General features: G+C 63.1%; 2 protein-coding genes across 9 annotated transcripts; both read right to left on the reverse strand.

The window, feature by feature from the left end:
* Positions 1-12224: 12224 nt before the first annotated feature.
* Positions 12225-17739, reverse strand: LOC141974135 (uncharacterized). 3 transcript variants are annotated; one of them, XM_074933452.1, is made up of 12 exons: positions 17570-17739; positions 16490-16920; positions 15939-16056; positions 15645-15737; positions 15002-15253; positions 14811-14920; positions 14621-14707; positions 13897-14038; positions 13695-13780; positions 13474-13598; positions 13124-13204; positions 12225-12847 (listed from the first exon to the last, which is right to left on the reverse strand). In XM_074933452.1, exons 1-11 carry the CDS (start codon positions 17733-17735, stop codon positions 13159-13161), a joined length of 1656 nt encoding a protein of 551 aa, XP_074789553.1. In that variant the 5' UTR covers positions 17736-17739; the 3' UTR covers positions 12225-12847; positions 13124-13158. The 3 variants fall into 3 exon arrangements, with proteins under 3 accessions (XP_074789553.1, XP_074789552.1, XP_074789550.1); XM_074933451.1 differs by having other exon boundaries at positions 15603-15737; XM_074933449.1 differs by having other exon boundaries at positions 15549-15737.
* A 143-nt stretch (positions 17740-17882) lies between these two features.
* On the reverse strand, positions 17883-24545 carry LOC141974138 (uncharacterized protein C19orf47-like). 6 transcript variants are annotated; one of them, XM_074933462.1, is made up of 8 exons: positions 24243-24545; positions 23655-23729; positions 22724-22993; positions 20925-21070; positions 20491-20561; positions 19529-19900; positions 18830-19003; positions 17905-18019 (listed from the first exon to the last, which is right to left on the reverse strand). In XM_074933462.1, exons 2-8 carry the CDS (start codon positions 23713-23715, stop codon positions 17911-17913), a joined length of 1203 nt encoding a protein of 400 aa, XP_074789563.1. In that variant the 5' UTR covers positions 23716-23729; positions 24243-24545; the 3' UTR covers positions 17905-17910. The 6 variants fall into 6 exon arrangements, with proteins under 6 accessions (XP_074789565.1, XP_074789563.1, XP_074789564.1 ...); XM_074933463.1 differs by lacking the exon at positions 24243-24545 and adding an exon at positions 23258-23372 and having other exon boundaries at positions 22728-22849; positions 23655-23716; XM_074933464.1 differs by lacking the exon at positions 18830-19003 and having other exon boundaries at positions 17883-18019.
* Between the last annotated feature and the right edge of the window lie 649 nt (positions 24546-25194).

Raw genomic sequence — 25194 nt, forward strand, 5'->3', positions numbered from 1 at the left:
GCTGGCTGTGCCCGAGGGCTCCGACAGGGGCCTCTGGCCTTGCAGTCCCCAGGGTCCCTTGCCCAGCCGTGACCTCGGCTCCAGGGCAGGTTACTCGCTGCTGAGCTGCTGGAGCTTTCTGTGGAGAGACTCGATAGCCATTAAGACCCCAAATTTAATAAACTAATAGTCCATGTTATGCACATTTCTTTAGTCTCTGTGGCTGTTAAGGAATCATCTACATACTGCAGGACCCCCGATTCCATGCGGCCGCTCCCATTGCTCCAGGTCTTTAGCTACTTGGTTTCCAAGAAGAGTGGGGCTATTTTAAACCCCTGGGGCAGCACAGTCCATGTTAATTGCATCTTCCTCCTGGACTCCATCTTTCCTCATTCAAATGCAAACAATCACTGACTTTGGAGCTCAAAGGCAAGCAGAAGAAGGGGTCTTTTAGGACCAGCACGGTAAACCAAGGCAGTTCCGGTACTCATCTAATTAACAGTGTACATGGGTTTGCTACAACAGGATGCAGATCTCCTCCCCTCCTCTTGCTATATGCTCTCTGTGCTCCGTCTAACAAGGTCTCCACATTCCAACTCTCTGGCACTTTCAGCTTTTACAACTTCTTTCGAATGCCCCGTGCTGACTGCCCTATAAATAACGACACTAACTGTTGTATTCCCACCCCTGACCCTGGATCTAAGGGGTGTGTCGCCTCACGGTACCCGCAGCTTACCCAGGAATTCTGAGGGAGTATCTTTAGGTCCCTGCCGAAGGGCATATAGGGCCGAGCAGTTCATTGCTTTCGGTACAGCCCGCTCCATGCCCCTGACACTCCAATCTCCATCTGCATCCACAACCTCATATGGGCTCCTGTGTTGGGGTTCCAGCACGGGTGTTTTATTAGAAACTGGAAATGCTTGGTCACCCCAACAGTCGCTTCGATACCCCTTCGCTGCACTTTTCCAAGGTGCCAGATGGAAGGAAGTGAACGGGACTTTTACCCTGGCAGGGCCCATCCAGCCCTAGGGCCTCCCTCAGAGGAGCCGGCACCGCCGCTCGCTTCTCCCGTCTCTGTCTGCGACACGGGGCTGTGAGGGGGGAGCCTGCCTCTGGCTCCTCCAAACTTTCACCCTCCTCCTGCCGGCTTCCTACCGGCGGTTTATAGTACTCTGGGAAATCTTTATTTTGGCCCCTTTTTCTTTCCCTTCCTTCATATTTTCTCTGTCCGGTGCCAGCACCAGTGGGTCTCGTGGGGGTGCCAGGCCACGGTCTATTTGATATTCAGGATGGTCTCGGAGGGTGAGAAACATGTCTGCATAGGAGACTTCATCCCAGTTCCCTCCCTCCTTAAAACAGCATCAATTGCAGCAGGGTGTTATCACTCAAGGTCCCATTAAGGGGCCATTTTCTCTGCTGTCAAGTTTGTGGATAACAGGTGAGGGGGCACCTTTACACCGCATCACGGTGGGGAAAATGGCACCGAAAGATCCCCCTCCCGAGGGGGAAGGAAGGACTTAACTCGTTATCCCGCTCCTTAATTAGTGACATTAGTTACTTGCCTGCGCTGAGCTTCCCCATCATTATCAGAGTTGTTTCTAGGAGGGTGGTGGTGTCCCAACCTGTGCTGTGGCTATCGTGGTGCCCCTCACTCGGGGCCTGATTAATCAGAGCTCATAACGAGGGGAGACCTCGTTAAGCCAGGTCTTTCCTCGCTGCAGGATCCAAAAGAACATGTTGGTGGATCTGAACAAGGAGATGATGAATGAAGTGGGCATCACAGTGGTGGGAGACTGTAAAAGGAACAAGCTTTAGAAAACTGTTTTCTCTCAGGATATTATTAATAGCAGGAATAATTAATAAAGAGACAGTGGTTTAGTGGTTTCATTAATAGAGCACAGGTGCTCTAGGAACAATACCGACAGTTTAAGCAACTTAGAAAAGCTGAGCAATGAAAAGCTAGGCATAGATTAAGAATATGTCAAATAGAACATTTTGAGTCTTTTCTCAGAAGTCTAAAAGTGAACGATGATGAAGACTGTTCAGAAGATGAGGAACCACGATGAGCGGAGACTGCATCCGTGAGCAGCGGTGTCCGAAGAGGAACTGGAACGGAACGATGGGAACTCGGCGAAACTGTGGAATACGGTGGACTTCTGAAATGGATGATGAACTGAGAGCTGAAAGTTCCTGGAAAATCCCCAAAGATTCTTCTTGGCTGCTGAAGCGTAGCAGCTCCTGGCTGCCTGTTCTCGGGGCTTGGCGGTAACTGGGGCCTTTGGCTAACGGGAGCCGCTGTTGGCTACAGGTCAGAGTCACCTGGCTATAAATGGAGTCCCCTGGGAGCCCTTTGGAGCTCGTCCCCTGGAGCAGCAGCTGCGGTCGAGGCCTCTCCCCTGGGGTCGGGACGCTGCCCAAGGAAACTCCTCGAGGGGCCCTGGGTCGGGACGCTGCCCTGAGCAGGTCCTCGAGGGTGAGAGCCCTCACTTGTCAGGTGAGCGAGAGAGCGTTTGGGGTTGCCCTTAGACCCCAGAAAGGCGATCTGCTCTCCTCTCACAGACATCCGCACCTGTGATTCACCGAGAGCTAGTTAATGGTGTTGATAATTTTTTATTGTTGGTGGTTGTTGTTTATCTGAGAGCCTCTGTAACGGTGCCGCTCACCCCCCCCATCCTTCTCCCCGCAGGACGCTCCGGTGACGCGGCGCGACCCCAATCGGCCAAGCGCCATCCCTGTCCCCAAGGATGGGCCCCAGGGGACAGACGGGGACTCCCCCACTGTGCCTGGCACACTCCTCCCGGCACAGAGCCAGGAACACCCACATCCCTGCTGAGCCACCGCGGCAACCCTGGCAAACCCCCCGGCAGAGAAGAGCTGCCCAGAGACCCTCCTCTTCCTCACCTTCAGCCACCCCGACCAGCAACACCCGGCTCCACGCCGGGAGAGAAGAGCGGAGCCAGGGATGCCCCAGGATGTGCTGTGCCACACGCTCTCGGCACCGGTTTTCGCAGTGATCCCCCAGTAAATGGTTTGCCGACAGCCAAGCGTTTCCTCTGACTCTTTGCCGGGGTGGGTTTGGCACCGCCGGGACTCGAGGGGCGCCCGGCTTCCCTCCCGCTGCCGGCACGGCATTCAGCAAAGGCCCGGCGCTCTCCATCGCCGCGGCGCAGAGGGCCCCCTGCCTCGAGAACAGCCCCGCAAACTCCACAAAAACTCGGTTTTTTCTCCCCAAACGGGAGCGGGGAGGCTGGATTCGGCGCAGCCGGAACCCTTGGCTCACGGGTGGCCCGTTCCCCGGCGCCTGCCGGGAGCCGCAGAGGCTCTCCCCCTGCTCAGCGCCGCTGCCGTCAGCGCTGCCGCAGGAGCTCCAATCCCACTCCAAAACCGCCGGCACCTGCTCCCGGGTGGAGCTGCGGGGAGCGAGGAGACCGTCACCCAGCGCCCACCGACCCGTCGCCCGCCGGCACTCGCCGCGGCCACGCTGCAGCGGGTCTGGGCGTCGGCGATGGCGCCAAGGGGTGTGAGGCAGGCGAACGCGGGGACTCGGCTCTGCCGCCAAGAACCCACCAGCCACCGCGCCTTGACCCGCGCCCACGGACGGCTTTCCGCAGCCGGTTATCGATCGCCGGCCAAAACCTGCGGAGGGAAAGCGGTTCAGGGGCACCGGGGCCGGCAAGTCAGGGCTGGCCTAAGCCCACACGCACCTTTGGGGTGGCAGAATTCAGTGGGGGGTAGGGAGCTCAGAACCGCGACGTCCACGAAGGCCTCGGTGGCACCGGCACCGGGCACCGGCGGAAGGTGGCCAGGCTGGTGGGTGACGATGGGTGCAGGAATGGGGGGCGGGGGGGGCTGTGGATGCGGGACAGGGATGGGGGATGCTCGGGGACCCTGGGGATGCGGCACCGGGGAACCCGGGCGCTTGGGGGTCCCTACGGGTGAACACATGAGTGTGGTGGGTGCCAGGTCCCATCTCCCCCACCCTCACCCAGAGCACCCCCATCCTGACGCCCTGCAAGGAGCTGCCAGCGGCCCCGGCCTGGCGAGCGCCGCAGCCAGCAGCGCGGCGGCCGTGGACTTTGCCCTTCCCGAGCGGCCGAAGAGCCGCCAAAGCAGCACCAAGCGCCGCAGCCACCGCGGTGCTGCCAGCGGCGGAGCCCTGACGGCCACACACGACGCCGTCCCGCTTAACAGTGAAGGAAGCGGCCGCCACCAAAACGCAGGTGATGGAGGAGCCGCCGGGGAAAACGGAGCTCGCTGGCGGGGCCGCCGAAGCACCGGCAGGTATCGGCCCGCGGTTACCAGCTGTGGAGGTGGCAGTGCCAAAAGTCACCGCGGGGCTCAGCCTCGCCGGCACAGCACTGCCAGCCGCCCCTCAAGCCAAGGAGCCGGCGTTCCGGCTGCCCCGCTTGGAGGGGGCTGTGCTCTTCCTCCCTCCTCATCCTCCTCCAGACCCACGGTGTGTCCCGGGGTCCCTCTCTCGTCTCTGGGGCGAGGGGACACGGAGAGGGGGGGCACGCACTGGGAGGAGGGGCTTGAGGACACCCAGGGACGCTTCGAGACAGTCCAGAACTTCTGGGGACACTTGGGGACCCCCAGGGAGCTCTGGGCATGGTCAGGGACACCCCGAGAGCCCCAGGGACCTTTAGGGACCCCCAGGGATGTCTGAGGATGCTCAGGGACGCCCAGAGAGCCCCAGAGACACTCGGGGACAGGCAGGGAGTGCTGGCGGGGCCGAGGGGGGCCAGGGACAGCCAGAGGGCCCCGGGAACAGCCCCGGAGGCCTAGAGGTGGCCGAGGATGGCCAGCGACAGCCGGGGAGCTCTGGGAACACCCAGCGCCAGTCAGAGACCACCAGCGACTCCTGGGGAGGGCTATAACCAGGCCCGGAGAAGGGGTGAAGATCTCTGGAAACCCCCCCCCCCACCTCCTGTGGGAGCTGGGCAGGGAGAAACTGCGAGGGAGCCCGGTGTGCAGCGAGATCATTCCTGGCACCCACAGCAGACAGAGAAGGAAACCCCCAGATCAGTTTAATCAGGGAACAGGAGCCACTTGACTGCCGGGGTGGCGGGCACACGAGGCATCGGGGGGTGCTTCATACCCCACAGTACCTCACGCTAATGGCGTGCTTGAGCGAAATGAATGGCTTGATCAAGGGACGTGCCAGTGTTTCCCGCCCTAACTGGGATATAAGGTTGGCACAAGCGGTTTTTATTGTCAGTAACCGCTGGGGACATGATGTGAACCCCAAAAGACGAGCATTTGGTCCTATGGGATTATCAGGTGAGGATGCTCCTATATTTGACCATCACAAGGGCTAGTTCCCCCTGAAAATACACGCAGGCCAAGCTGCCAGGGTGAAGTTGCCCTCAGCTGGCATTGTGCCTGTGACCCTGGTAAAATCTAGGGGGTTACATGCCTGGGAGGCCTGAGATAAAGGTGGAAAAACTCACCGAATCAGTGCCTGGTGGGTAATCCCTGATTTCGAACTTGACGCCCGGGTTCTGATCCGAGGCCTAGTTCTGGTTTTTGTCAGGATCCTGAAGGAACAGATGACTTGGGCATCCTGCCGGGCCACGGCGATCCCTATGGACAATCCAGATTTGGATGGCACCGAGGTGGGGAAAGAATCGTGTGCGAGTGGCAGCATTCGGGAGAAAGGGACTGACCTGGGTGCTGTGGGGTTGAGGTCACTTCAGGGCAAAAAATGAAGGAAGAGGCGAGAGACTTGAGGAAACTGTTGCCATATTAAACATTAATTGATTAATTGCATAGGTGTGAGCCCCTGCCTGGTGCCCCTGTGTTGTGCCCCGGTGTGTCTCTGTAGTGCTTGTGTGCATTGTTATGAACAAGAAGGCTCGAGGCAAAACTCTGCTGCTGAACGAGCCGGCAAGACTTCCCCGTACCTGCCTGCACACGACTCGGGCATGTCTGAGGATGGCGGTGATGTCTCCCACCTCTCTGATGCCCACTTCATTCATCATCTCCTTGTTCAGATCCACCAACATGTTCTTTTGGATCCTGCAGCGAGGAAAGACCTGGCTTAACGAGGTCTCCCCTCGTTACGAGCTCTGTTAATTAGGCCCAGAGTGAGGGGCACCACGATAGCCACAGCACAGGTTGGGACACCACCACCCTCCTAGAAACAACTCTGATAATGATGGGGAAGCTCAGCGCAGGCGAGCAACTCATGTCACTAATTAAGGAGCGGGATAACGAGTTAAGTCCTTCCTTCCCCCTCGGGAGGGGGATCTTTCGGTGCCGTTTTCCCCACCGTGACGCGGTGTAAAGGTGCCCCCTCGCCTGTTATCCACAAACGCGACAGCCGGCCTGGGGGCACCCCGGCTTCCGGGGAAAACTGCATCCGTTCGGATGTCGCTGAAAAAAAGCCCCAGAAAAGGGAAAACGAGGTGGCCACGGAAGAGGGGGTGGGCGGCCGCCTGGCTTTGGGCGGGCACCGGCCGAGAGGCTCATTCCGGGCCTCCGCAGCTGTCGCCGTGCCGTTAGCGGGATGGGGAGGAAAACGGCTCCCGGGCTGGCGGGGGCGGGGAGGGGACGGTCTCCCGGAGGAAAATACCCAAGCTGGGGGGCTGAGAGCAACTCGGGGCCATTTTGGGCGGCGGAGGGGGAGGAGGGCGGCAGGGCAGAGAGGGAAACGTCCCTTCCCCACCGTGCCGGAGCCCGTGGCGCAGGAGCCAGCGGCCGCGGGGCCGGGCGGCGGGGCCGGGAGCAGCCTGCGGGGAGAGAGCGGCGGGGCGGCCCCTCTGAGGGCCGGCAGGCAGGCCCGGGGCTGCTGCCGCCCCCCTGCCCGCAGCCCTGCCCGCTCCTCCCGCCCCACGGCCTCTCCTCTCCCTCCTGCCCCTCGGCCCACACCCCCTCCCTGCCCCTCACCTCTCCGCTCCCGCCGCCGGGCCCGGCCCCACCGGAATCCCCCCTCGGGGAGCGCCGCAAGGGACGGCCCCGCCAGGACTCACCCGGCGCCGCCAGCCGAGGGCGGGCAGGGGAACGGGCAGGGGCGCCCCCTCGAGCGCCGGAGGACCGGGGGGGCCCCCGCGGGCTGTTGGCAGCCGCCGTCGCGGACGCCGGGGCCCTCGGGACGGGGGGGGACGGGGCGCAGCGGGCACCCCCGGCAGCCGCAGCCTTGCGCGGGGCCCAGACCTGGCCCGAGACATGTCCCTGGCGCTGAACCCGGGCCTAAAGATGGCCCTGGCCCTGAACAAGCCCTGAAGATCCCGCTGCCCCTGCCCCTGGCGCTAAACCCGGCGCTAAACATCAGCCCTGAGCCCCCGATCCGGCCGGGCCGGGGGGGTGACGCCAGAGCGAGCTTAATGCCCCTCCAGACCCAACGGCCCCAGCGCTAACGCCCTCCCCCAGAGAGGGCAGGGTGTGGGGGGAGCGGAACCTTGGGGCTGAGCACCCGCTTTCTGGGGGGGCCCTGAGGCGCGAGGGTGGGGTCCCCGAGGGGTGGCGGGCTCTGCGCCCCAGAATTGGGGTGTCCCGCCCTACTGCCGGGGGTACCGGCCCCAGTGGCGGAGGAGGGAGGAGCAGACCCTTCCCCTCCCTGCCCCAAACAGGCTGGGGCACGGGAACACCCCGATCCCGTCAGCCGGCCGGGAACGTCTCTGCCCCGGCCGGGTTTGGGCTCTGTTCCCTTCTCCGTAGCCCAAAAGTCCCAGCTGTGCTGCCCCCGGGGGGGATTCGCCTGTCCGGGAACGTCAGGAGAAATGGGTTTGTTCTGTGCCAGCGTCACGCCGGGATGAAGCCCAGCGGCACCTCCAAGCAGCTCCGGGGCTGGCGACACCCCGAGACCCCAAAGCAGGGCCGTGGAGCTCCCTCCCCATCCTGGCCCCCCACAACCCCAAGCCGGGGCACCCCATGCCCCCCGTTTCTATTTTTCCCTGGGGGCACTGGGCATTTTGGAGGGGGATTTTATCCCCAGAGCAGCCCCCACCCTGGTTTGGGGTCTTTCCCCCCCCCCCGCCTTCCCATTTCCCTGCCCTCACCCCAGCTGGACCCACTGGAGGACCGGGGGGCACATCCCACCTGCTTCCCACCGAAGGAAACTCCCCTGCTCTGCGGGGGCTGGCTTCGGTGCCAGCTGGACCCGGTGCCATCCCTTGCTGGGTGCCACCAGTCTCGGGGGAGCCTTTAAACCCCGTCAGTGAATTTATCCCTTCACTTCGGGGCACTGACGGCCCCTCTCCATCCCAGTGCTCCCGCAGCACGTTGCTTTCCACCGTCCTCCTCCACCTCTTGGTCCTCATCTTCCTCCTCTTCTTCAATCTCTGGCGGAGCTCGGCCCTCCGGGGCGATGCCGGATCTTGGGGTGACACGTGCCGGTAAGACGAGCTCGTGGGGGGTGACGCTCCCCCGAGACCCTCGGCATCCTGGCGCTACCATCTCCCTGTGCTGCATCCCCAGGGCCCCCCGAGCATCCCCCATACCTGCCCCGCATCCACCTGTGAAGTGCTCAGGCTCGGCCAAGCGGCCCAGGGCAGAGCTGCCCCGCAGGTGAATCCTGTAGATGTGATAACTGATACCCACCGTGCTCGTGGGTGCTGCACTGAGGTATCACCACCCGCCTGTGCTGGTGTAAACAGTGCTCAAGCACTGAAATGCTGCAGCCTGAGCAACAGGCCCCGGGCTGAAGCCTCTACCTTAGCATGTGGTCATTAATAAAGCAGGGAAACTCGCCAGGGAAAGAGGCAGCTTAGACACCAGATATAATCTGTACGGAATGTGTCAGGAGACAAAGTATCCAACTTTCCTTTCGCATCCTTGTTCAAGGCTGAGGACCCACGTATTCCGGCTTGTTAGAAATTCCTTTGGTCTCAGCCGCCGAGCCCTGGCCAGGCTTTGGGTGGAATGCAACACGAGAGCCAAACCAGATGTTTCCACTGAAAAAAAAGCACAAGTCTTTCTGCCTTGCTGATTTTTGGGGCTAGAAGGCCGGGCCCGCTCCCAGCGACGTACCTCCTCTTCTCCATCGGCTGTACCGTCTCCTTGCCTGGTGGTCTGAGCTGCAGGAACCACTGGGATGTGGCACCCGTTGGAAGAAGGAGCAGGTCTTCCAGGCAGCGCAGAGCAACTCATCCCGTGGCAGCCCCAGGCTGGAGCAGATGTGGCAGACCTGGTCGTACTCATTGATGCCAGGGTAGAGTGGCCGACCCAAGTGAAGCTCAGCCATCACGCAACGCAAAGACCAGACGTCGCAGAAGGGCAACCCCAGCAAGATCTCCGGTGCCCGGTAGAAGCGGGTTTGGCTGTAGGGCTGCTTGACGTGGCAGACCTCAGTGAGGATGCAGGCTGAGCCAAAGTCAACGAGTTTGATGCAGAAAGGATAGCGTGCGTGGTCCACCAGCATGATGTTCTCTGGCTTGAGGTCAGCGTGGATGATGGAGAGCTCCTTCAGCTTGACCAGCTCTGCCAGCCGCTGCACTGTGATGGTATGGATGTGCCGGACGGGCAACGGCAAGAAATTGTTCTTCGTTTGGAAGTCCTGGAGGTTTTGCTCCAGCAGCTCAAAGACCAGGTAGGTGCAGGCACTGTCAGCGAAGGACTGAAGGAAATGGAGGATGTGCGACTCCTGTGTCCACCCCCCGCAAGGCCTGCAGCAGCCTCAGCTCGTTCTTCACCACGTGGCCACGGTAGCGTTTGTTCTTCGGGATCCTGATGGCCACCATCTCCCCCGTGCTCCTCCGCCGGCCCTGGGCCACCTCCCCGAAGGACCCCTTCCCCACCCTGGCCACCAGGCCGTAGCGTTCAGCGCCCACCACCAGTGTCTCCATGGCGAGCCGGCTCCTCGCCAGGGGCCTGTGAGCCCCGACTCTGCACCCACCAGGGGCTTGTGGCACCCAGACACCTCAACCTGGTGGCCCCCAACATGCTGCTGGGTCTGGCATTGCCATGGCAACACCTTCTGTTGCTGGTGTCGTCCCCAGGAGCAACTGTTGTCCCACACAAAGGACAGGAACCTGGGTGGAGGAACCCCCTGGTTCCCATCCCTGGTCCCCTGAAACCTATCCCAGCCCCCTAAAACCTATCCTCAACCCCGGCCCGAGTTACCTCTGGTCCCCCAAACCCTTCCCTGCCTCCCAAAACCCATTCTCAGACCCCACAGACACGCCCAAGGCTTTTTTGAGGTGTTAACATTTATTTGGGCCAAGCAGAGAGCAATGGGCCAGGAGAGTGATGCTGCCATCCCGCCCACTCCCTGGTTAATAGTAACACCTGGAAAATGGGCAAAAAGCTTCAAACAACCCCCCCAAAAAAGCTGGGTTAGGAATTTTTTCAGTGGATTAAAGAGAGCTTGGGGAGCAAGTGATTCTCCACCACCATTCAATGTTTCAGAGGGGTCACTGAAGACACACACACACACCCCCGCCCCCGTGCTCGGGGGGGTGTTTACCGCTCACCACAGGGTTGGGGGCTCAGTGTCAGCTTAGGCAGCTGAAATGTAGGGGTCCCCTCACCCCCAAACGCCCCCAGACTGAAGTGTGGGGTGAATTCCGTCACCAATGGCCGCTGGTTGAATTCAGGGTCCCCAGGGGAGAGCTCAACGCCGGGTAACCGAATCTTCCGCTCCTTGGGTCGGGTGATGGGGGGCTCTGGCGCAGACTCCCGGTGGGAAACCCACCCTGGGCACCCGGTGCCGGGTCTTGCCCTCTGCTTCTCTGTTGACAGTGAGATGCCCACCCGTGGTACTCAAAGCCGGGGGGTCCCAGGGGACCCCGGTTCTTCTGACCTCCCGTCGTCCCCCCCTAACCCCCCGAATCCCAACCGCGGCAGCTTCATCACTGGGCCGGCATCCTGGGGACCCTCCTCACCACCAGCACCCTCGGCCTCACTCTTGACTCCGAAAGGCGCCAGGGATAATTTGGGGACCTTCAGCTTGACCCCAGTGAAGTGCTCAGGCTTGGCAAGCGGCCCAGGGCAGAGCTGCCCCGTAGGTGAATCCTGTAGATGTGATAACTGATACCCACCGTGCTCGTGGGTGCTGCACTAAGGTATCACCACCCGCCTGTGCTGGTGTAGAGGGTGGAAGTGTTGAAGCCTGAGCAACAGGCCCTGAGCCGAAGCTGCTCGCCCCGTGTGAAATCCTTGGTGGAATGTGTCTGGAAGATGTCGCTGTCTTGAATGTATCTTGATCTGTCTGTGTGCGGGGATGAAATAACAGGGCCGTGGAGACCGTGGCCTGGCCCCGAGGCCTGGTGGGAGACCCTGCGCGTGATCCAAGAGATGAGCAGGGAAACCCCTGAGCTTCTCCCCTGAGCCCTGGCCAGGCTCGGGGGCAATCTCCTGTGAGAGCCAAACCAGATATTCCCGCTCCAAACAAAGGCGCCGGCTCTCCTGCCGGGCTGATTTTGGGGCCAGAAGGCCGGGCCCGCTCCCAGCGCCTCTGGAGGCCTCAGCTCCGGGCGGAGGCACCGCGTAGGATTTCCCCCTGCCCGGGCCAGGCTCTGCAAACCCTCGCTGGAACCGGGGCTGCCCGCGGGGCTGGGGGCTGGCAGCGGGGGCAAGGGCTGAGGGATCTGCCTTAACCCCTGTGCTCTCTCTCGGGCAGGGATGCTCTGAGGCGTTGCCCTGTGCTCTCCTGGTTGCACTGCTCTCCCTTGTCTCACTCCGTGGGCTCTGTATTATTCCCCACACTCTGGAGTTATTTGCAGCAGAAGACGCCGGCTCTTTCCACTCTGCTGTCGGAGGTTAATCGATATCCCTAATCAGCCAAACAGGGGGACCCGGGGGCGCAGAATGTGTGGGGCCCCCCCAACGCCCTCCCCCATAATCTCTTCCCCTCCTCCTCTTCCTCCTCCTCCAGACGAAGAGCGTGAGGAAGGCAGCGAGAGCGAAGGGGGAGAGGGCAGCGAGGAGGAGGAGGAGGGGGCCGAAGGCTCCGGGAGCAGCAGCGAGCGGGGTGGGGGGGGCTCGGCTCTCAGCGAGGAAGAGGATGAGGCCGAAGATGAGGAGGAGGAGGAAGGTGGCTGGGGGGACCTCTGGGGGGGGCAGTGACACCGCCCGGGCCGCTCGTGACCGGGAGGAGATTTTGGGCAGCAACAGCGACGAGGAGGAGGGAGAGGAAGAGGAGGAAGAGTCCGGGGGGGCAGCGAGGGGGGGACCCCGCACAGCCCCCGCCTGACCCCAGCGAGGCCTCGGAGGACGACGAGAGCCCCAGCGACGCCTCCGACTCCTCCAGCGACAGAGCGGCGTGTCCCCCCTCCCCGTTTTGGGGAAAAACCAGGCACTTTGGGGGGTGTTTCTGGTTTTCTCTTTAATAACGTAGTCAGGGTTAGTAGCCACAGCCGGAACTAAAGTTATTCCTAACAACTTGTGTCTAAAATAACGTTTTCTATCGCAAAGGGCCGCGGCGCTGCGGGTACAAAGGGGGGGCGGGGGGCTGTACCGACGGGGGAGGGGTCCTGGGGCATCCCCACCCTGGGGGAGGGGAGGGAAGGGGGGGCATCGCCGTGTCCCTCAGTTTGGGCTGTAAATAATAATGATATTATTAATGTGTATTAATATACGTTAATATCATTTGGGGTACTGATACAGTAATGAAGAGAAAAGGAATAAAAACTGAAAAACCGATCAAAACCGCAAAGATTTGGGGATTGTTAAAAACGGTGAAAACCGACAAAAATGGGGGAGAGGGGGTAAAGGGGGGGCAGGGCGTGTCTGTGTTACTCCCCACCCCCCCTCCCCGCCGCTTATTTTGGGGGTGGGGGGGGTGGAACCGAGCGAGACTGGTCATGGAGGGGGTGACACCCCCCCGTGGAGTGGGGGAGGGGTCATGGGGGGAGGGGTCATGCTGGGGACCCCCCTATTTGGGGAGGGGGGGCGGCGCCATCAGATGGTGAGGTCTTGTCTGAGCCATCTGCGGGGGGATGGGGGGTGTCAGAGGGTACTTGGGGGGGGCCACATCCCCTTACACCCCTCCCCTCCCCCAAATCCCTTCCTGCCCCCCCCAGCGCCCCCCCCGTGCTCCCCATCCTCCTCCGTGTCCCCAAATTCACCCTGTCCCCGTGTGTGTCCCCCATACTCCCTCCTGCCATGGCTCTGTCTCCCCCCGTGCCCCCACCCTGTCCCTGGACCCCCCCCACATCCCCGGACCCCTCTCACGTCCCTTTGCCCCCCCCGGGCCCCCCCTCACCGCCCAGCACTTGCTCCACCATGCTGAACAGCGACTCAGGCGTGGGGCTGATCTCCAGGTCCGTGCCGGGGAGGGGACGCTCTGAGGGGGGGCGGAACGGAAACTGGGGTAAGGGGGGCCCCAAGATTTGTACCCGACCCCCCCATCCCTCCTAGGGAGGGGACCAGGCACTCTGAACCCCCCAAACCTCCCACACCACGACCAGAACATCTTCCCCCGCCCTAGTGGGATGGGGGGTGCGGAGGGGAGGGGGGGAGCACAGGTTCCTCCCCCCACTCAGGGGGTGCCCCAAGGTTTTGTCTTCCCCCCCGCCAAGGTTTGGGGGGCCCGTGTCCCCCCCCAAGACGTACCCTGGGGGAGGGCGAGCAGGGCCTGGGGCGAGCTGTTGACGGGCACCGAGTGGGAAGGTGCAGAGCAGCCACTGGACCTGCCACCACCAGGCGCGGAGCCACTTCTTCTGTGTCTCTGTGAACGCCTGGGGGGGGAAGGGGGCACATGGGGGGTCACACAGACCTATAGCCCCCCTCCAAGCCCTACAGGCCCCCCAAAGACCCCGCAGCCCCCCCCATACCTCGTGGCTCTGGCACTGCTCCAGGAGGTCGAGGTAACTGATGATGTTCTCCTTGTCCGGCCGCGACGTCAGGAACTGGATGCAAACTGGGGGGTGTCGGGGGTCAGGGAGGGACCCAGACACCCCGATTCCACACACACAGCCCCCTAGAACCATGGGACCCCCCCAAAAAAGGAATTGGGGTGTGTGTGGGGTATCTCACCTTTGCCCATGACACGGGTGAACAGCCTCGGGATGTCCCCGTAAGGGACGGGGGCTGCGGCGTTGCTGGCTTTAATGGGGGTCACTATGATCTGTTGGAGCTCCTGCATCACCATCCACAGGCTGCCCCCCCATATGATGTGCTGTGGACGGTGGGGGGGAGTGTCAAGGAGTGGGGGGGAAACGTGGGGACTGAGGGGGAGATCAGGGACACACACCCCAAACACCCCACCCCACCCCTCGAGTCCTGGGGACACAGGGAGGGGTGACCAGGGACATCTTGTGCCACTGCTGGGGACACGGGGAGGGGTGTCAGGGATGTGGGGACACCCCTGGGGATCTGAGGACAAGGGACATCCTGTGCCACCCCTGGGAACATGAGGGACACACTGGGTCACCCCTGCGAAGTGAGGGACATGGAAGACACCCTATGACACCCTCGGGGACACCTTGTGCAACCCAAGCTGCACTGGGACACGGGGGACACCCTGTGCCACCTCTGGGGACATGAGGGGGAGCAGGGACACCCTGTGCCACCCTTCGCGACACTGGGATGTGGGGGACACCCTGTGCCACCCCTGGGGACACAAGAGAACAAGAACACCCCGTGACTGCCCTTGGGCTGCAGAAGGGGACATGGGCCACCCCGGGGCCACATCTGAGGACCTGAGGGCCTCCCCGAGGCCACCCCAAGGGACCCGAGCGCCACCCTGTCACCATCCCACCTTCTCCAGCTCCCTGAGGACGTTTGGCCGATCCCGAAGCTTCTGGATGCTGAGGAGGATCCTCTGCCGTGCGCCCCTGGGGACATTCTGTAGGAACAAGGAGGGGACAAGCAGGGTCAGAGTGACTGGGGAGGGTGGGACCGTGTCTCCCCCTTCATTTGGGGACATGGCGGGGGACACCCCGTGTCACCTGTGACTCGAGGTGATGCTCCGTCAGCCTCATCATCTCCTTGTACGTCATTTGGGAGAAAAGCGCCGTGTATTTCTGCAGCCCCAGGCTCTTCAGCCAGGAGGGGACATCTTGGGAGGGGACAGGAGTGTGACACGGGGTGGCAGGTCCCTATGAGCCCCCCCACCCCCAAACGGCCCCCCAAACCCCACCTTTCATGCCGCTGCCCTCCTCCTCGAAGGTGTTGCGGCCGCCGGCCGGCTCCTCGGTCTGTTCGCTGCCCCAAGAGGCCACGCTGCTTTGGGGGAGCAGGGGGGTGTGGGCCCCAAATGGGGGGCAGGGGGGGACAGGTACAGGGGTTTTGTCACCCCCCCACACCCATTCGGGTCCCCCTCCCTGGGCACTGCCGGACACCAGCGAGAGGGAGGGCTCCAGCGGGCTGGGGTGCAGCTGGGAGGGCAGAGCTGGGGGGAGAGGAGGGGGGGGTCAGGGGGTGCGCTGGGGTCCTGGAGAGGGGGGAGGGAGAGGGGTTATGGGTGGAACCCCCCGATTTGGAGAGGGGGGGGCAGGGCCATCAGATGGTGGAGGTCTTGTCTGTGCCATCTGAGTGGGAGCGGGGGTGTCAGGGGGTATCTTGGGGGTGGGGCCACATCGCATTACACCGCCCCCCCAAAGCCCTTCCTGTGTCCCCCCCCAGCACCCCCCATCCCCCCTGTGTCCCCAAATTCACCCTGTCCCTGTGTCCCCCCCCCATCATACCCCCTCCTGCCATGTCTCTGTCCATCCACTGTGTCCCCCCCGCCATGGACTCACCCCCATGACCCTTTGCTCCCCCCCTCCGGCCCCCCCTCTCACGGCCCAGCGCGTTCTCCGTCGTGCTCAGATGCAGCGGCTCCAGCATGGCGCTGATCTCCAGGTCCGTGCTGAGGAGGGGACACTCGGGGGGGGCTGCGGTACAGAAACTGGGGTGAGGGGGGGTCCCCAGACTTGTACCACCCCCAACCTCTCATAAGCCCCCTCATCTCCCCCCAACCCTGTTGCCAGGGAAGGGGGGGAGCACAGGTTCCCCCCACACTCAGGGGTTCCACAAGGTTTCAGAGTTCCTCCCCCCAAGGTTTGGGGGGGTCCGTGTCCCCCCCCAAGACGTACCCTGGGGCAAGGCGAGCGGGGCCTGGGCCGAGGTGTGGACGGGCAGCGAGTGGCTCTGCTGCCCCGCACTGCGGCTCCCCGGGGACCCCCTGGCCCCCCCACAGCCGAAACACAGGCTCTATGAGGGGGGGGGACAGGGGACGGACAGAAGGCTGATTTGTGGAGGCTGGACCCACCAGGAGGCCCCCTCCCCCCAAGAAAAGAGCCCCCAGGGTGAAGGAGCTTCAAGGATCCCAGTGTCTGCCCCCCCCCCCAACCACACCCCAAATTCATCCAGTCCCCCACCCCCATCTCCCCAAGGACCCTCCCACCTACCCACCCCCCCCTAAAGCACAGGACGCCCCCAAATCCTGAAGGACCCCCCCACCTGCACCCCCCCAACCCTGATGGACCCCAGCATCTGCCCCCCCACCCCTAAGAGCCCCAAATCCACTCCCCAACTCCAGACTCCCCCCAAATCCCCAAGGACCCCCACATTGCCCCCCCGCACCCCGAGGACACACACCACCGCCCCCCCCCCCAGACCTGCCCCCCCCATCCCCGTCACCCACCTGATGTCTCTGAGCACCGAGGGGGAGGCCGCCGAGGGGGGGCAAGGGGTTGGGGGCCCCCCCAGCAGGCCCCAGGTGGGCGGGGAGCTGCTTGGGGGGGTGCAACACAAAGGGGTGCTGCTCCTGCTGCCCCCCCACCCCCCATCCCGAGCCAGCTACAGAGAGCGAGGGGGAGGGGGGGGGGGCGGTGTCAGCGGGGCAGCAGCCCCCTCCCAGCCCCCAGAGCCACTCCTCGGTCTGTTCGCTGCCCGAAGAGGCCACGCTGTTTTGGGGGAGCAGGGGGGCGTGGGCCCCAAAATGGGGGCAGGGGGAGACGGAGAAAGGGGTTTTGTCACCCCCCCCAACCCATCCGGGTCCCCCTCCCTGGGCACTGCCGGGCACCAGCGAGAGGGAGGGCTCCAGCGGGCTGGGGTGCAGCTGGGAGGGCAGAGCTGGGGGGAGAGGAGGGGGGGGTCAGGGGGTGGGCGGCGGTCCCCTCTGCAGGACACCCCCCTGCCAAGTACCCTGTGGCCACCTGGGTCCCCTTAATGTCTCCCCAAGTTCTGTCTGTCCCCTACATTTCCCCCGCAACCCATCCAGCCCATCCTCACCGTCCGTCCCCCCCATCCCCCCAGGCCCCTCCCTGTCCCCCGTCCCACCCCTCCTCACCCTCAATGTCCCTTCTCAGCCCTTAATGTGCCCCCCCCAGACCCCTTCCAGCACCCTGTCCTCTCAATTTCCCCCCCAGACCCCTTCCTGCCCCCTCTGTCCTCTCAATTTCCCCCCAGACCCCTTCCCGCCCCCTCTGTCCTCTCAATTTCCCCCCAGACCCCTTCCCGCCCCCTCTGTCCTCTCAATTTCCCCCCAGACCCCTTCCCGCCCCCTCTGTCCTCTCAATTCCCCCCCAGACCCCTTCTCGCCCCCTCTGTCCTCTCAATTCCCCCCCAGACCCCTTCCCGCCCCCTCTGTCCTCTCAATTCCCCCCCAGACCCCTTCCCGCCCCCTCTGTCCTCTCAATTCCCCCCCAGACCCCTTCCCGCCCCCTCTGTCCTCTCAATTCCCCCCCAGACCCCTTCCCGCCCCCCCGCCGGCCCCACTCACCTGCTCCCCCCGGCCCCGTTCTGCTGGTGGGGGGGTACAAGGGCGGGTGCCTGTTCTCCTCAGGAGCCGCCGCGGACCGGGACGGCCCCGACTCGGTGGCTGCATCTTCGGGCCCCTCGAGAGGAGGTGGTGGCCCTCGAGCAGCATCGGGGCACGAAGGCTCCATCGGGGGGTCGCCGCCGGCACCGGGCAAACGCTCCTTACTGGCGCAGCCGGAGAGCCAAGGCTCTGCGGCCGTCCCGGGGGGTGGCAGGGTGTGTCTGAGAGCCTCGCAGAGGGGCTGGCTCTCCTACAGGCAGAGCTTGTTCTTGATCCCGGACGCCAAGATAAAAGTGACTGTTTCATGTCGCTGGCCTTGACGTTGGTGCTGCCAGGGCGCAGGAGGGGGCGGGGGGCCAGAGAGAGCTACTCCTGCCTCGGCCGGCTCCTGCGGCCATGGGCTGATGCCACCTGCAGCAAAAGAAAGGGGACAGGGAGGAGACTGAGGCTGCGTCCCTGTGCAATCGTGTGGGGAGGTGGGGGGAACGCGGGGCTAAACCCTGATGGATTGGTCGACTGATTCTCAACCCCCCCAGTCCCTCTCTGACCGGCAGCTCTCCAGCCACTCCTCCCCCAGGCTGTAGCCCTGCTGGGGCTGTTGTGGCCCAAGGGCAGCCCCCGGCATTTGCCCTCGGTGAAACTCCCCCAGCTGGGCTCAGCCCATGGCTCCAGCCTGGCCAGGTCTCTCTGCAGAGCCTCCCCACCCTCGAGAGACCAACACCCCCACCCGGCTGGGTGTCACCTGCAAACTGACCGCGGGGGCACTCGAGCCCCTCGTCCAGCTCATCAGTGAAGGTGTTAAACAGGAGCGGCCCCAACACCCAGCCCTGGGGGACGCCACTGGTGGTAAACTGGAGTTAACTCCCTTCCCCACAGCTCTTTGGGCCCGGCCAGCCAGCCAGGCTTTTACTCGGGATTTTATCTCCTCCTCTGCTCGGCTCCCTTCAAATATGACTTTTTGTGGCGACACACAAACTCTGTGCTCACCCTCCCTTCTCTCCTGCACCCACTGTACCAAGTCCATCTTGCTTCCCGTCCTCCCTCCTTTTCCCACAGAAGCCCGCCGTGCCCCTTGGCACCACGAAACTGGGTCAGTATTGACAGAATGTTGATTGGACTCCAGCCCCACCCGCTCACCCCGACCTACCACCACAAATAGCCCCCCAAGCCTGCACCCAACTTGGAGGGACGACCACCCGACACCAAAGCGGAGGGACAGACCCACGGGTTCGTGCTCTCGCCCCCCCAGAGGGGGCTACGCCCAGTGCATCCGCGGGAACTGTGTGTGTGGGACTGCAATCGTTCCGGGTTGGGTTTTCTCGGTTGCTGTAGTGCTCTAGAGCCAACCTGCAGCTTGTGCGTTTATCGTAGGCAGCCTCAGGGAACCTGTCAACGCTGCATGAAAACAAACCGTGCTATCCGTGAATCTGACTGTTTCTCCTGAGTGCCCGCTGGGGCTGGCTCGGATCAGGGTCCCAGTCCCGACTGGTATATTAATACCAATTTCATGTCACACCTGTTAAGGGACAAGTCCAGCCGCCCCTCGCCCCTCTGATCTCTGAGGACCGGCCAGAACGCAAGGGGATTTCTCTCTTACCAAGTGAGCTCTTACCCTAAAGGCAACACCGGTAAACGGGGGGACCCCCCGGACCTACCCGGAGGGGGTGTTGGGGCTGTTGGGGTCCCAGGCGCCGCTCTGGGCGGGCGTGCGGCTGCCGTCGGGCAGCGGCGTCTGCGAGCCGTAGTGCGGCGTGCGGCTGCCTGCCAGGGCCCCGGCGGCTCCGTCAGCCCCCCCGAGCCCCCTCTGGCTGGGGGGAACCCAAGAGTCCACCCCCCAAGTACCTGTTACCTGGGGCACCAGGGACCCCCCAGCACCCATGATCTGGGGCACCAGGGACCCCAAGTCCTTCTGACTCTCACCCAAAATTCGGGTTCGCTTTTATCCTTCGTGCTGGTGCCGTCACCACCCTGCGCTTCGACCGGCACTGCCACAACGCTGCCGCCGCCGATTTTAGACGCCGCCGGTGACGGTTTTGTTGCCGTACGGCTACCGGCGGCGTTCCTGCGACCCGGTCACTGGGTGGCTGCGGTGACGGGGACCGGTTTGGCTTCCGAACTGGTGGCTTTCGCCTTGACGGTCCCTCCCGGCTCAGAGCTTTCCTTAGGGGGAGGTTTGGCGAGTTTTTTTTGGACGCCAGCGTACTGGAGCACGGAGCAGTCGTCGTCGCTCTCGGTGGCTTTGTCCCCATCGGTCCCCAAGGCATCGCCCAGTCTGCTGAAGACCCCCGCGGGCTGGGAGACAAGGTGAGAGGAGCCCGTCAGCACCCGCACCCCCATTTACTCTCCCCTGCCCCTCTGCCCCCGAATTCTGCCCCTGGGATGGAGACCAGATGGATACCAGCCCTCTTGGGATGTAACGATGCAAAATGCTGCCTGCGGCAATTAATGACTAGGCTATAAAGCAGGTCTCTGCATCACCCATAACATCATATTCCCTCGGATTTGTCTCGAGGGGCTGAGTCTGCAACTTGTTTTACACCCCCAAGACTTCCGTGCTGAGCTTTTTGGCTCCAGAGGAGAGAAAAAACCTCCTGTATCCCCCCCACATTAAAGGGGTCAAAATAGCAGCGCAGATGAGGATCACCCAGGGATTGGGGATCCACTTGCCTTTGGTGGCTCCCTCCTGCTTTTCCCAGGGGTTTCCCCACCACTGCCCCGTTATTTCAAGGCTCCTTCAGCCCTTCCGCGGCGAGCGGGAGGCTGCAAATCCCAATATAATCCTGGGGGAGCGGACCCTGATGCCGGGATCCCGGTGGGGTTTGGCCCAGCTGCCGAGAGCAACGGCTACACGGAGCCGCAGCTGAAAACCCACGTCCTCTCACCTTCCCTCCTGTGGCCGTGTCCGCTTTCGCCTCGGCTCCCAGCCGGTCAAAGACAGATGTCCTCTGCAGACCTGCAGTTTTCAGGAGAACGTGGGGTTTTGGAGGTTTCCCTGGAAAATGAAGCTGTGCCGGGTCAGCGCCGAGGGCTCGCGGCTTTTCAGCCCCGTCCTACCATTGGGGCACCGGCAAAATAAAATTCACTTGTCAAAAGCGTGCAGATGGCCACCCGTCCCCTCCTTCCTAAGGCTTAAACGGGCGCGAGTGGAGCCTTTACAGCTTGTGGTCAGTTAATATCTCCTTGGCATAACACAACTGCTGCCCAGTCGCTCTCTGGATGCGAAAATCCTCACGGGATTCGTAACGACAGGCTAATTTGGGGCTCAGCTGGCCTTCTGGAAGGGAAAATGAACATCAACCCCCCCAAAGGCTGGTACCTTTGGCCGCTTGCTGTTGCGGGATTTTCTTCGTCCTCGGCGTGGTGCCCCGGGCACGTTGATGATGTATTTCCCTTCCATTTCCGCCGTCACCCGCCGGCGTTTTACCGGGACCGTTGGACGTTCTCCTGCCGTGTCGCATAATCCTGGGGGGATGAAGGAAAAGCGAATCGAGAGCTCTCCTCGCAAGGAGCCTCAGGGGGTGGGAGGGTTTTACGAGCGCTTGGGCACCATCCTGGGCTGGAGTGAGCTCTGAGCCTGGCACCAACAGAGCTCCCCCAGCACCGGGCTCTGCAAACACCCTCCCCCCGCCTCTAGCTGCCCCCAGCCGCAAAATCACAGAATCCTTTGGCTGGAAGGGACCTTAAAGACCACCCACCCCCTACCGTGGGCAGGGGCGGCTCCCACTCGACCAGGCTGCTCCCTCTGCTGTCCAGCCTGGGCGGGGGCACCCACAGCTGCTCCGGGCAGCCCGTTCCGTGTCCCACCAACCTCCCCGGCAAGAGTTTCTGATGGAAAACTCCCCTCTTCCACTTTCACACCGCTCTCCCTCGGCCTGTCTCTGCACCCTCTGATAAAAAGCCCCCCCGCCCTGTCCTGCAGCCCCCTGCAAACACGCAAAGGCTGCTTTAAGCTCTGGCCGGAGCCGCCTCCTCTCCAGGCTGAACCACCCCGGCTCTCTCAGCCTGTGCTGGTACGGGAGGTGCTCCAGCCCCCCCAGTCCCCCTCACAGCCTCCTCTGGCCCCGCTCGCCTGGGATCCCTTCTCTCTGGAGCATCAACCTCCCCCGCTCAGCTTGAGGTCACCCCCAAACTGGCTGCGGGTGCACTTGATCCCACTCTCTGCGTCCCCACTGACAGGGCTCAAACAAATGAATTTCTGACAGTTATTAAGACTAAACTGGGATGTGATATAGGAAATCTTGGCTTGTGATTTGCTTCATTTGATTCTCAAGTCGAGTTTCTCCTCAGCTTCTTCCCAAGGTCCCTTTAGGTAAGGTTTAGGTTTAGGTCTGTTGAGGTAAGGTTGAGACTCTCGTTAGGCTCCCTACGGAAATCCCTGAGAGCAGACTCAAGGCCTTCAGTGGACACCTGCGCAACTCCTAGAATGGGCAAACTAAGATAAGGGGGCTCGAACAAAGAGACACAGAGACCCTGTTCTAGGGAGGGTGATTCTGCTGATTGAGGAAGGAGACACCTGGACTTGACTTCAAACACCGTGAAGAAGACTACTTACTGCTTCCCTCGACTACCAGAGACCCCCACCCTATTTTCCCTACACATGCTTGGACTATGTGAATGAATTCTGGGCACTCATTATCATAAAACATCCCTTCCAGGAAAGCTAATGAATATGCATGATCTGTGTGCATATAAACCGATGCCCCTTACTAATTTCTGGGAGGCCTCATGGTGGGCAATCCCCAGGGCGATCCCAGTGCCACTAACCAGGAATACCTGCTTAACAGTACAAAGATTTGCTGTTCCAGTCTATTTCTTTGTTTGGGCAGCAAAGCTGTTAAATCCTACCGGTCCCAGTAGGGACCACTGAGGGACTCTGCCCCCAGACACCTTGCTGGAGCGCAGCCAGGCAGCCGAGGCCTCGCCCGCTGAGGGGACCCCCCCTCAAACCCGTGTCTCTCCATTTCAGAGACAAGGGTGCTGCGTGCTTGGCTCACAAACCCACCGCCGGACCCAAAGGGGCTGTTAAAATTTGACTGGGGGGCCCCTGAGCAGGAAACACAAAGCAAAAAGCAGCTTGTGGCGTTGCTCCCGCCGGGATCTGTCACCCCTCCCTACCTGCCTTCGCGGCGGCCGGTGCGTTGGAGACGGTGACGGAGATCGTGGAGGCGTGGGGCCGCTGCGGGAGCGGGGCGGCGGGAGGCGAGTCTCTGCTCAGGCTGGCGGCGATCGTCCGGCTGGCGGCTGCAAGGGGGGCAGCGCAGTGAGGGCGAGCTCTGGGACCGCGGGGGCTTGGGCGAGCGGGACAAGCGTCCATCTCGTCAGCTGAATTCAGGAGGGGTCCTTGCCCCGGGAGCGCGCGGAGGGCAGCCATCCTCTGAGCCCTTCCTTTGGAAGGGAATGACATTAATCGTGCAAGGGGATTTCACCTCCCAGAAACCTCCCCCCCGCACTCAGCGCTACCGGCGCTGCGGCGCAGCTCGGCTTGAACGTCGGGGGAGCTGGGGCAGAGCCGTTCGGTGGCCGCCTTGCGCATCTCCCGGAGGAAAAAAACACGGGGAAGGGTTCTCCCCCCTCAGGCTGTGGGGAGGCGAACAAGAAGGCTCGAGGCAAAACTCTGCTGCTGAACGAGCCGGCAAGACTTCCCCGTACCTGCCTGCACACGACTCGGGCATGTCTGAGGATGGCGACGATGTCTCCCACCTCTCTGATGCCCACTTCATTCATCATCTCCTTGTTCAGATCCACCAACATGTTCTTTTGGATCCTGCAGCGAGGAAAGACCTGGCTTAACGAGGTCTCCCCTCATTACGAGCTCTGTTAATTAGGCCCAGAGTGAGGGGCACCACGATAGCCACAGCACAGGTTGGGACACCACCACCCTCCTAGAAACAACTCTGATAATGATGGGGAAGCTCAGCGCAGGCGAGCAACTCATGTCACTAATTAAGGAGCGGGATAACGAGTCAAGTCCTTCCTTCCCCCTCGGGAGGGGGATCTTTCGGTGCCGTTTTCCCCACCGTGACGTGGTGTAAAGGTGCCCCCTCACCTGTTATCCACAAACGCGACGGCCGGCCTGGGGGCACCCCGGCTTCCGGGAAAAACTGCATCCGTTCGGATGTCGCTGAAAAAAAGCCCCAGAAAAGGGAAAACGAGGTGGCCACGGAAGAGGGGGTGGGCGGCCGCCTGGCTTTGGGCGGGCACCGGCCGAGAGGCTCATTCCGGGCCTCCGCAGCTGTCGCCGTGCCGTTAGCGGGATGGGGAGGAAAACGGCTCCCGGGCTGGCGGGGGCGGGGAGGGGACGGTCTCCCGGAGGAAAATACCCAAGCTGGGGGGCTGAGAGCAACTCGGGGCCATTTTGGGCGGCGGAGGGGGAGGAGGGCGGCAGGGCAGAGAGGGAAACGTCCCTTCCCCACCGTGCCGGAGCCCGTGGCGCAGGAGCCAGCGGCCGCGGGGCCGGGCGGCGGGGCCGGGAGCAGCCTGCGGGGAGAGAGCGGCGGGGCGGCCCCTCTGAGGGCCGGCAGGCAGGCCCGGGGCTGCTGCCGCCCCCCTGCCCGCAGCCCTGCCCGCTCCTCCCGCCCCACGGCCTCTCCTCTCCCTCCTGCCCCTCGGCCCACACCCCCTCCCTGCCCCTCACCTCTCCGCTCCCGCCGCCGGGCCCGGCCCCACCGGAATCCCCCCTCGGGGAGCGCCGCAAGGGACGGCCCCGCCAGGACTCACCCGGCGCCGCCAGCCGAGGGCGGGCAGGGGAACGGGCAGGGGCGCCCCCTCGAGCGCCGGAGGACCGGGGGGGCCCCCGCGGGCTGTTGGCAGCCGCCGCCGCGGACGCCGGGGCCCTCGGGACGGGGGGGGACGGGGCGCAGCGGGCACCCCCGGCAGCCGCAGCCTTGCGCGGGGCCCAGACCTGGCCCGAGACATGTCCCTGGCGCTGAACCCGGGCCTAAAGATGGCCCTGGCCCTGAACAGCCCTGAAGATCCCGCTGCCCCTGCCCCTGGCGCTAAACCCGGCGCTAAACATCAGCCCTGAGCCCCCGATCCGGCCGGGCCGGGGGGGTGACGCCAGAGCGAGCTTAATGCCCCTCCAGACCCAACGGCCCCAGCGCTAACGCCCTCCCCCAGAGAGGGCAGGGTGTGGGGGGAGCGGAACCTTGGGGCTGAGCACCCGTTTTCTGGGGGGGCCCTGAGGCGCGAGGGTGGGGTCCCCGAGGGGTGGCGGGCTCTGCGCCCCAGAATTGGGGTGTCCCGCCCTACTGCCGGGGGTACCGGCCCCCGTGGCGGAGGAGGGAGGAGCAGACCCTTCCCCTCCCTGCCCCAAACAGGCTGGGGCACGGGAACACCCCGATCCCGTCAGCCGGCCGGGAACGTCTCTGCCCCGGCCGGGTTTGGGCTCTGTTCCCTTCTCCGTAGCCCAAAAGTCCCAGCTGTGCTGCCCCCGGGGGGGATTCGCCTGTCCGGGAACGTCAGGAGAAATGGGTTTGTTCTGTGCCAGCGTCACGCCGGGATGAAGCCCAGCGGCACCTCCAAGCAGCTCCGGGGCTGGCGACACCCCGAGACCCCAAACCGAGGCCGGAGTTTTCCCGCTGGGTCTC

Source organism: Athene noctua, unplaced genomic scaffold (assembly GCF_965140245.1).
Source record: "Athene noctua unplaced genomic scaffold, bAthNoc1.hap1.1 HAP1_HAP1_scaffold_31, whole genome shotgun sequence".
NCBI lineage: Eukaryota > Metazoa > Chordata > Aves > Strigiformes > Strigidae > Athene > Athene noctua.

Coding starts and splice junctions, on each gene's coding strand:
- LOC141974135 (XM_074933449.1), bottom strand. CDS start 17,735: ATGGAGCCTTCGTGCCCCGATGCTGCTCGAGGGCCACCACCTCCTCTC. Junction 16,057..16,489: donor TCGGTGCTCAGAGACATCAG/GTGGGTGACGGG, acceptor CCCCCCTCATAG/AGCCTGTGTTTCGGCTGTGG. Junction 13,781..13,896: donor CACCCGTGTCATGGGCAAAG/GTGAGATACCCC, acceptor GACACCCCCCAG/TTTGCATCCAGTTCCTGACG.
- LOC141974138 (XM_074933462.1), bottom strand. CDS start 23,715: ATGCAGTTTTTCCCGGAAGCCGGGGTGCCCCCAGGCCGGCCGTCGCGT. Junction 20,562..20,924: donor GCAACAGCAAGCGGCCAAAG/GTACCAGCCTTT, acceptor TGAAAACTGCAG/GTCTGCAGAGGACATCTGTC. Junction 19,004..19,528: donor AAAGCGAACCCGAATTTTGG/GTGAGAGTCAGA, acceptor GTTTTCATGCAG/CGTTGACAGGTTCCCTGAGG.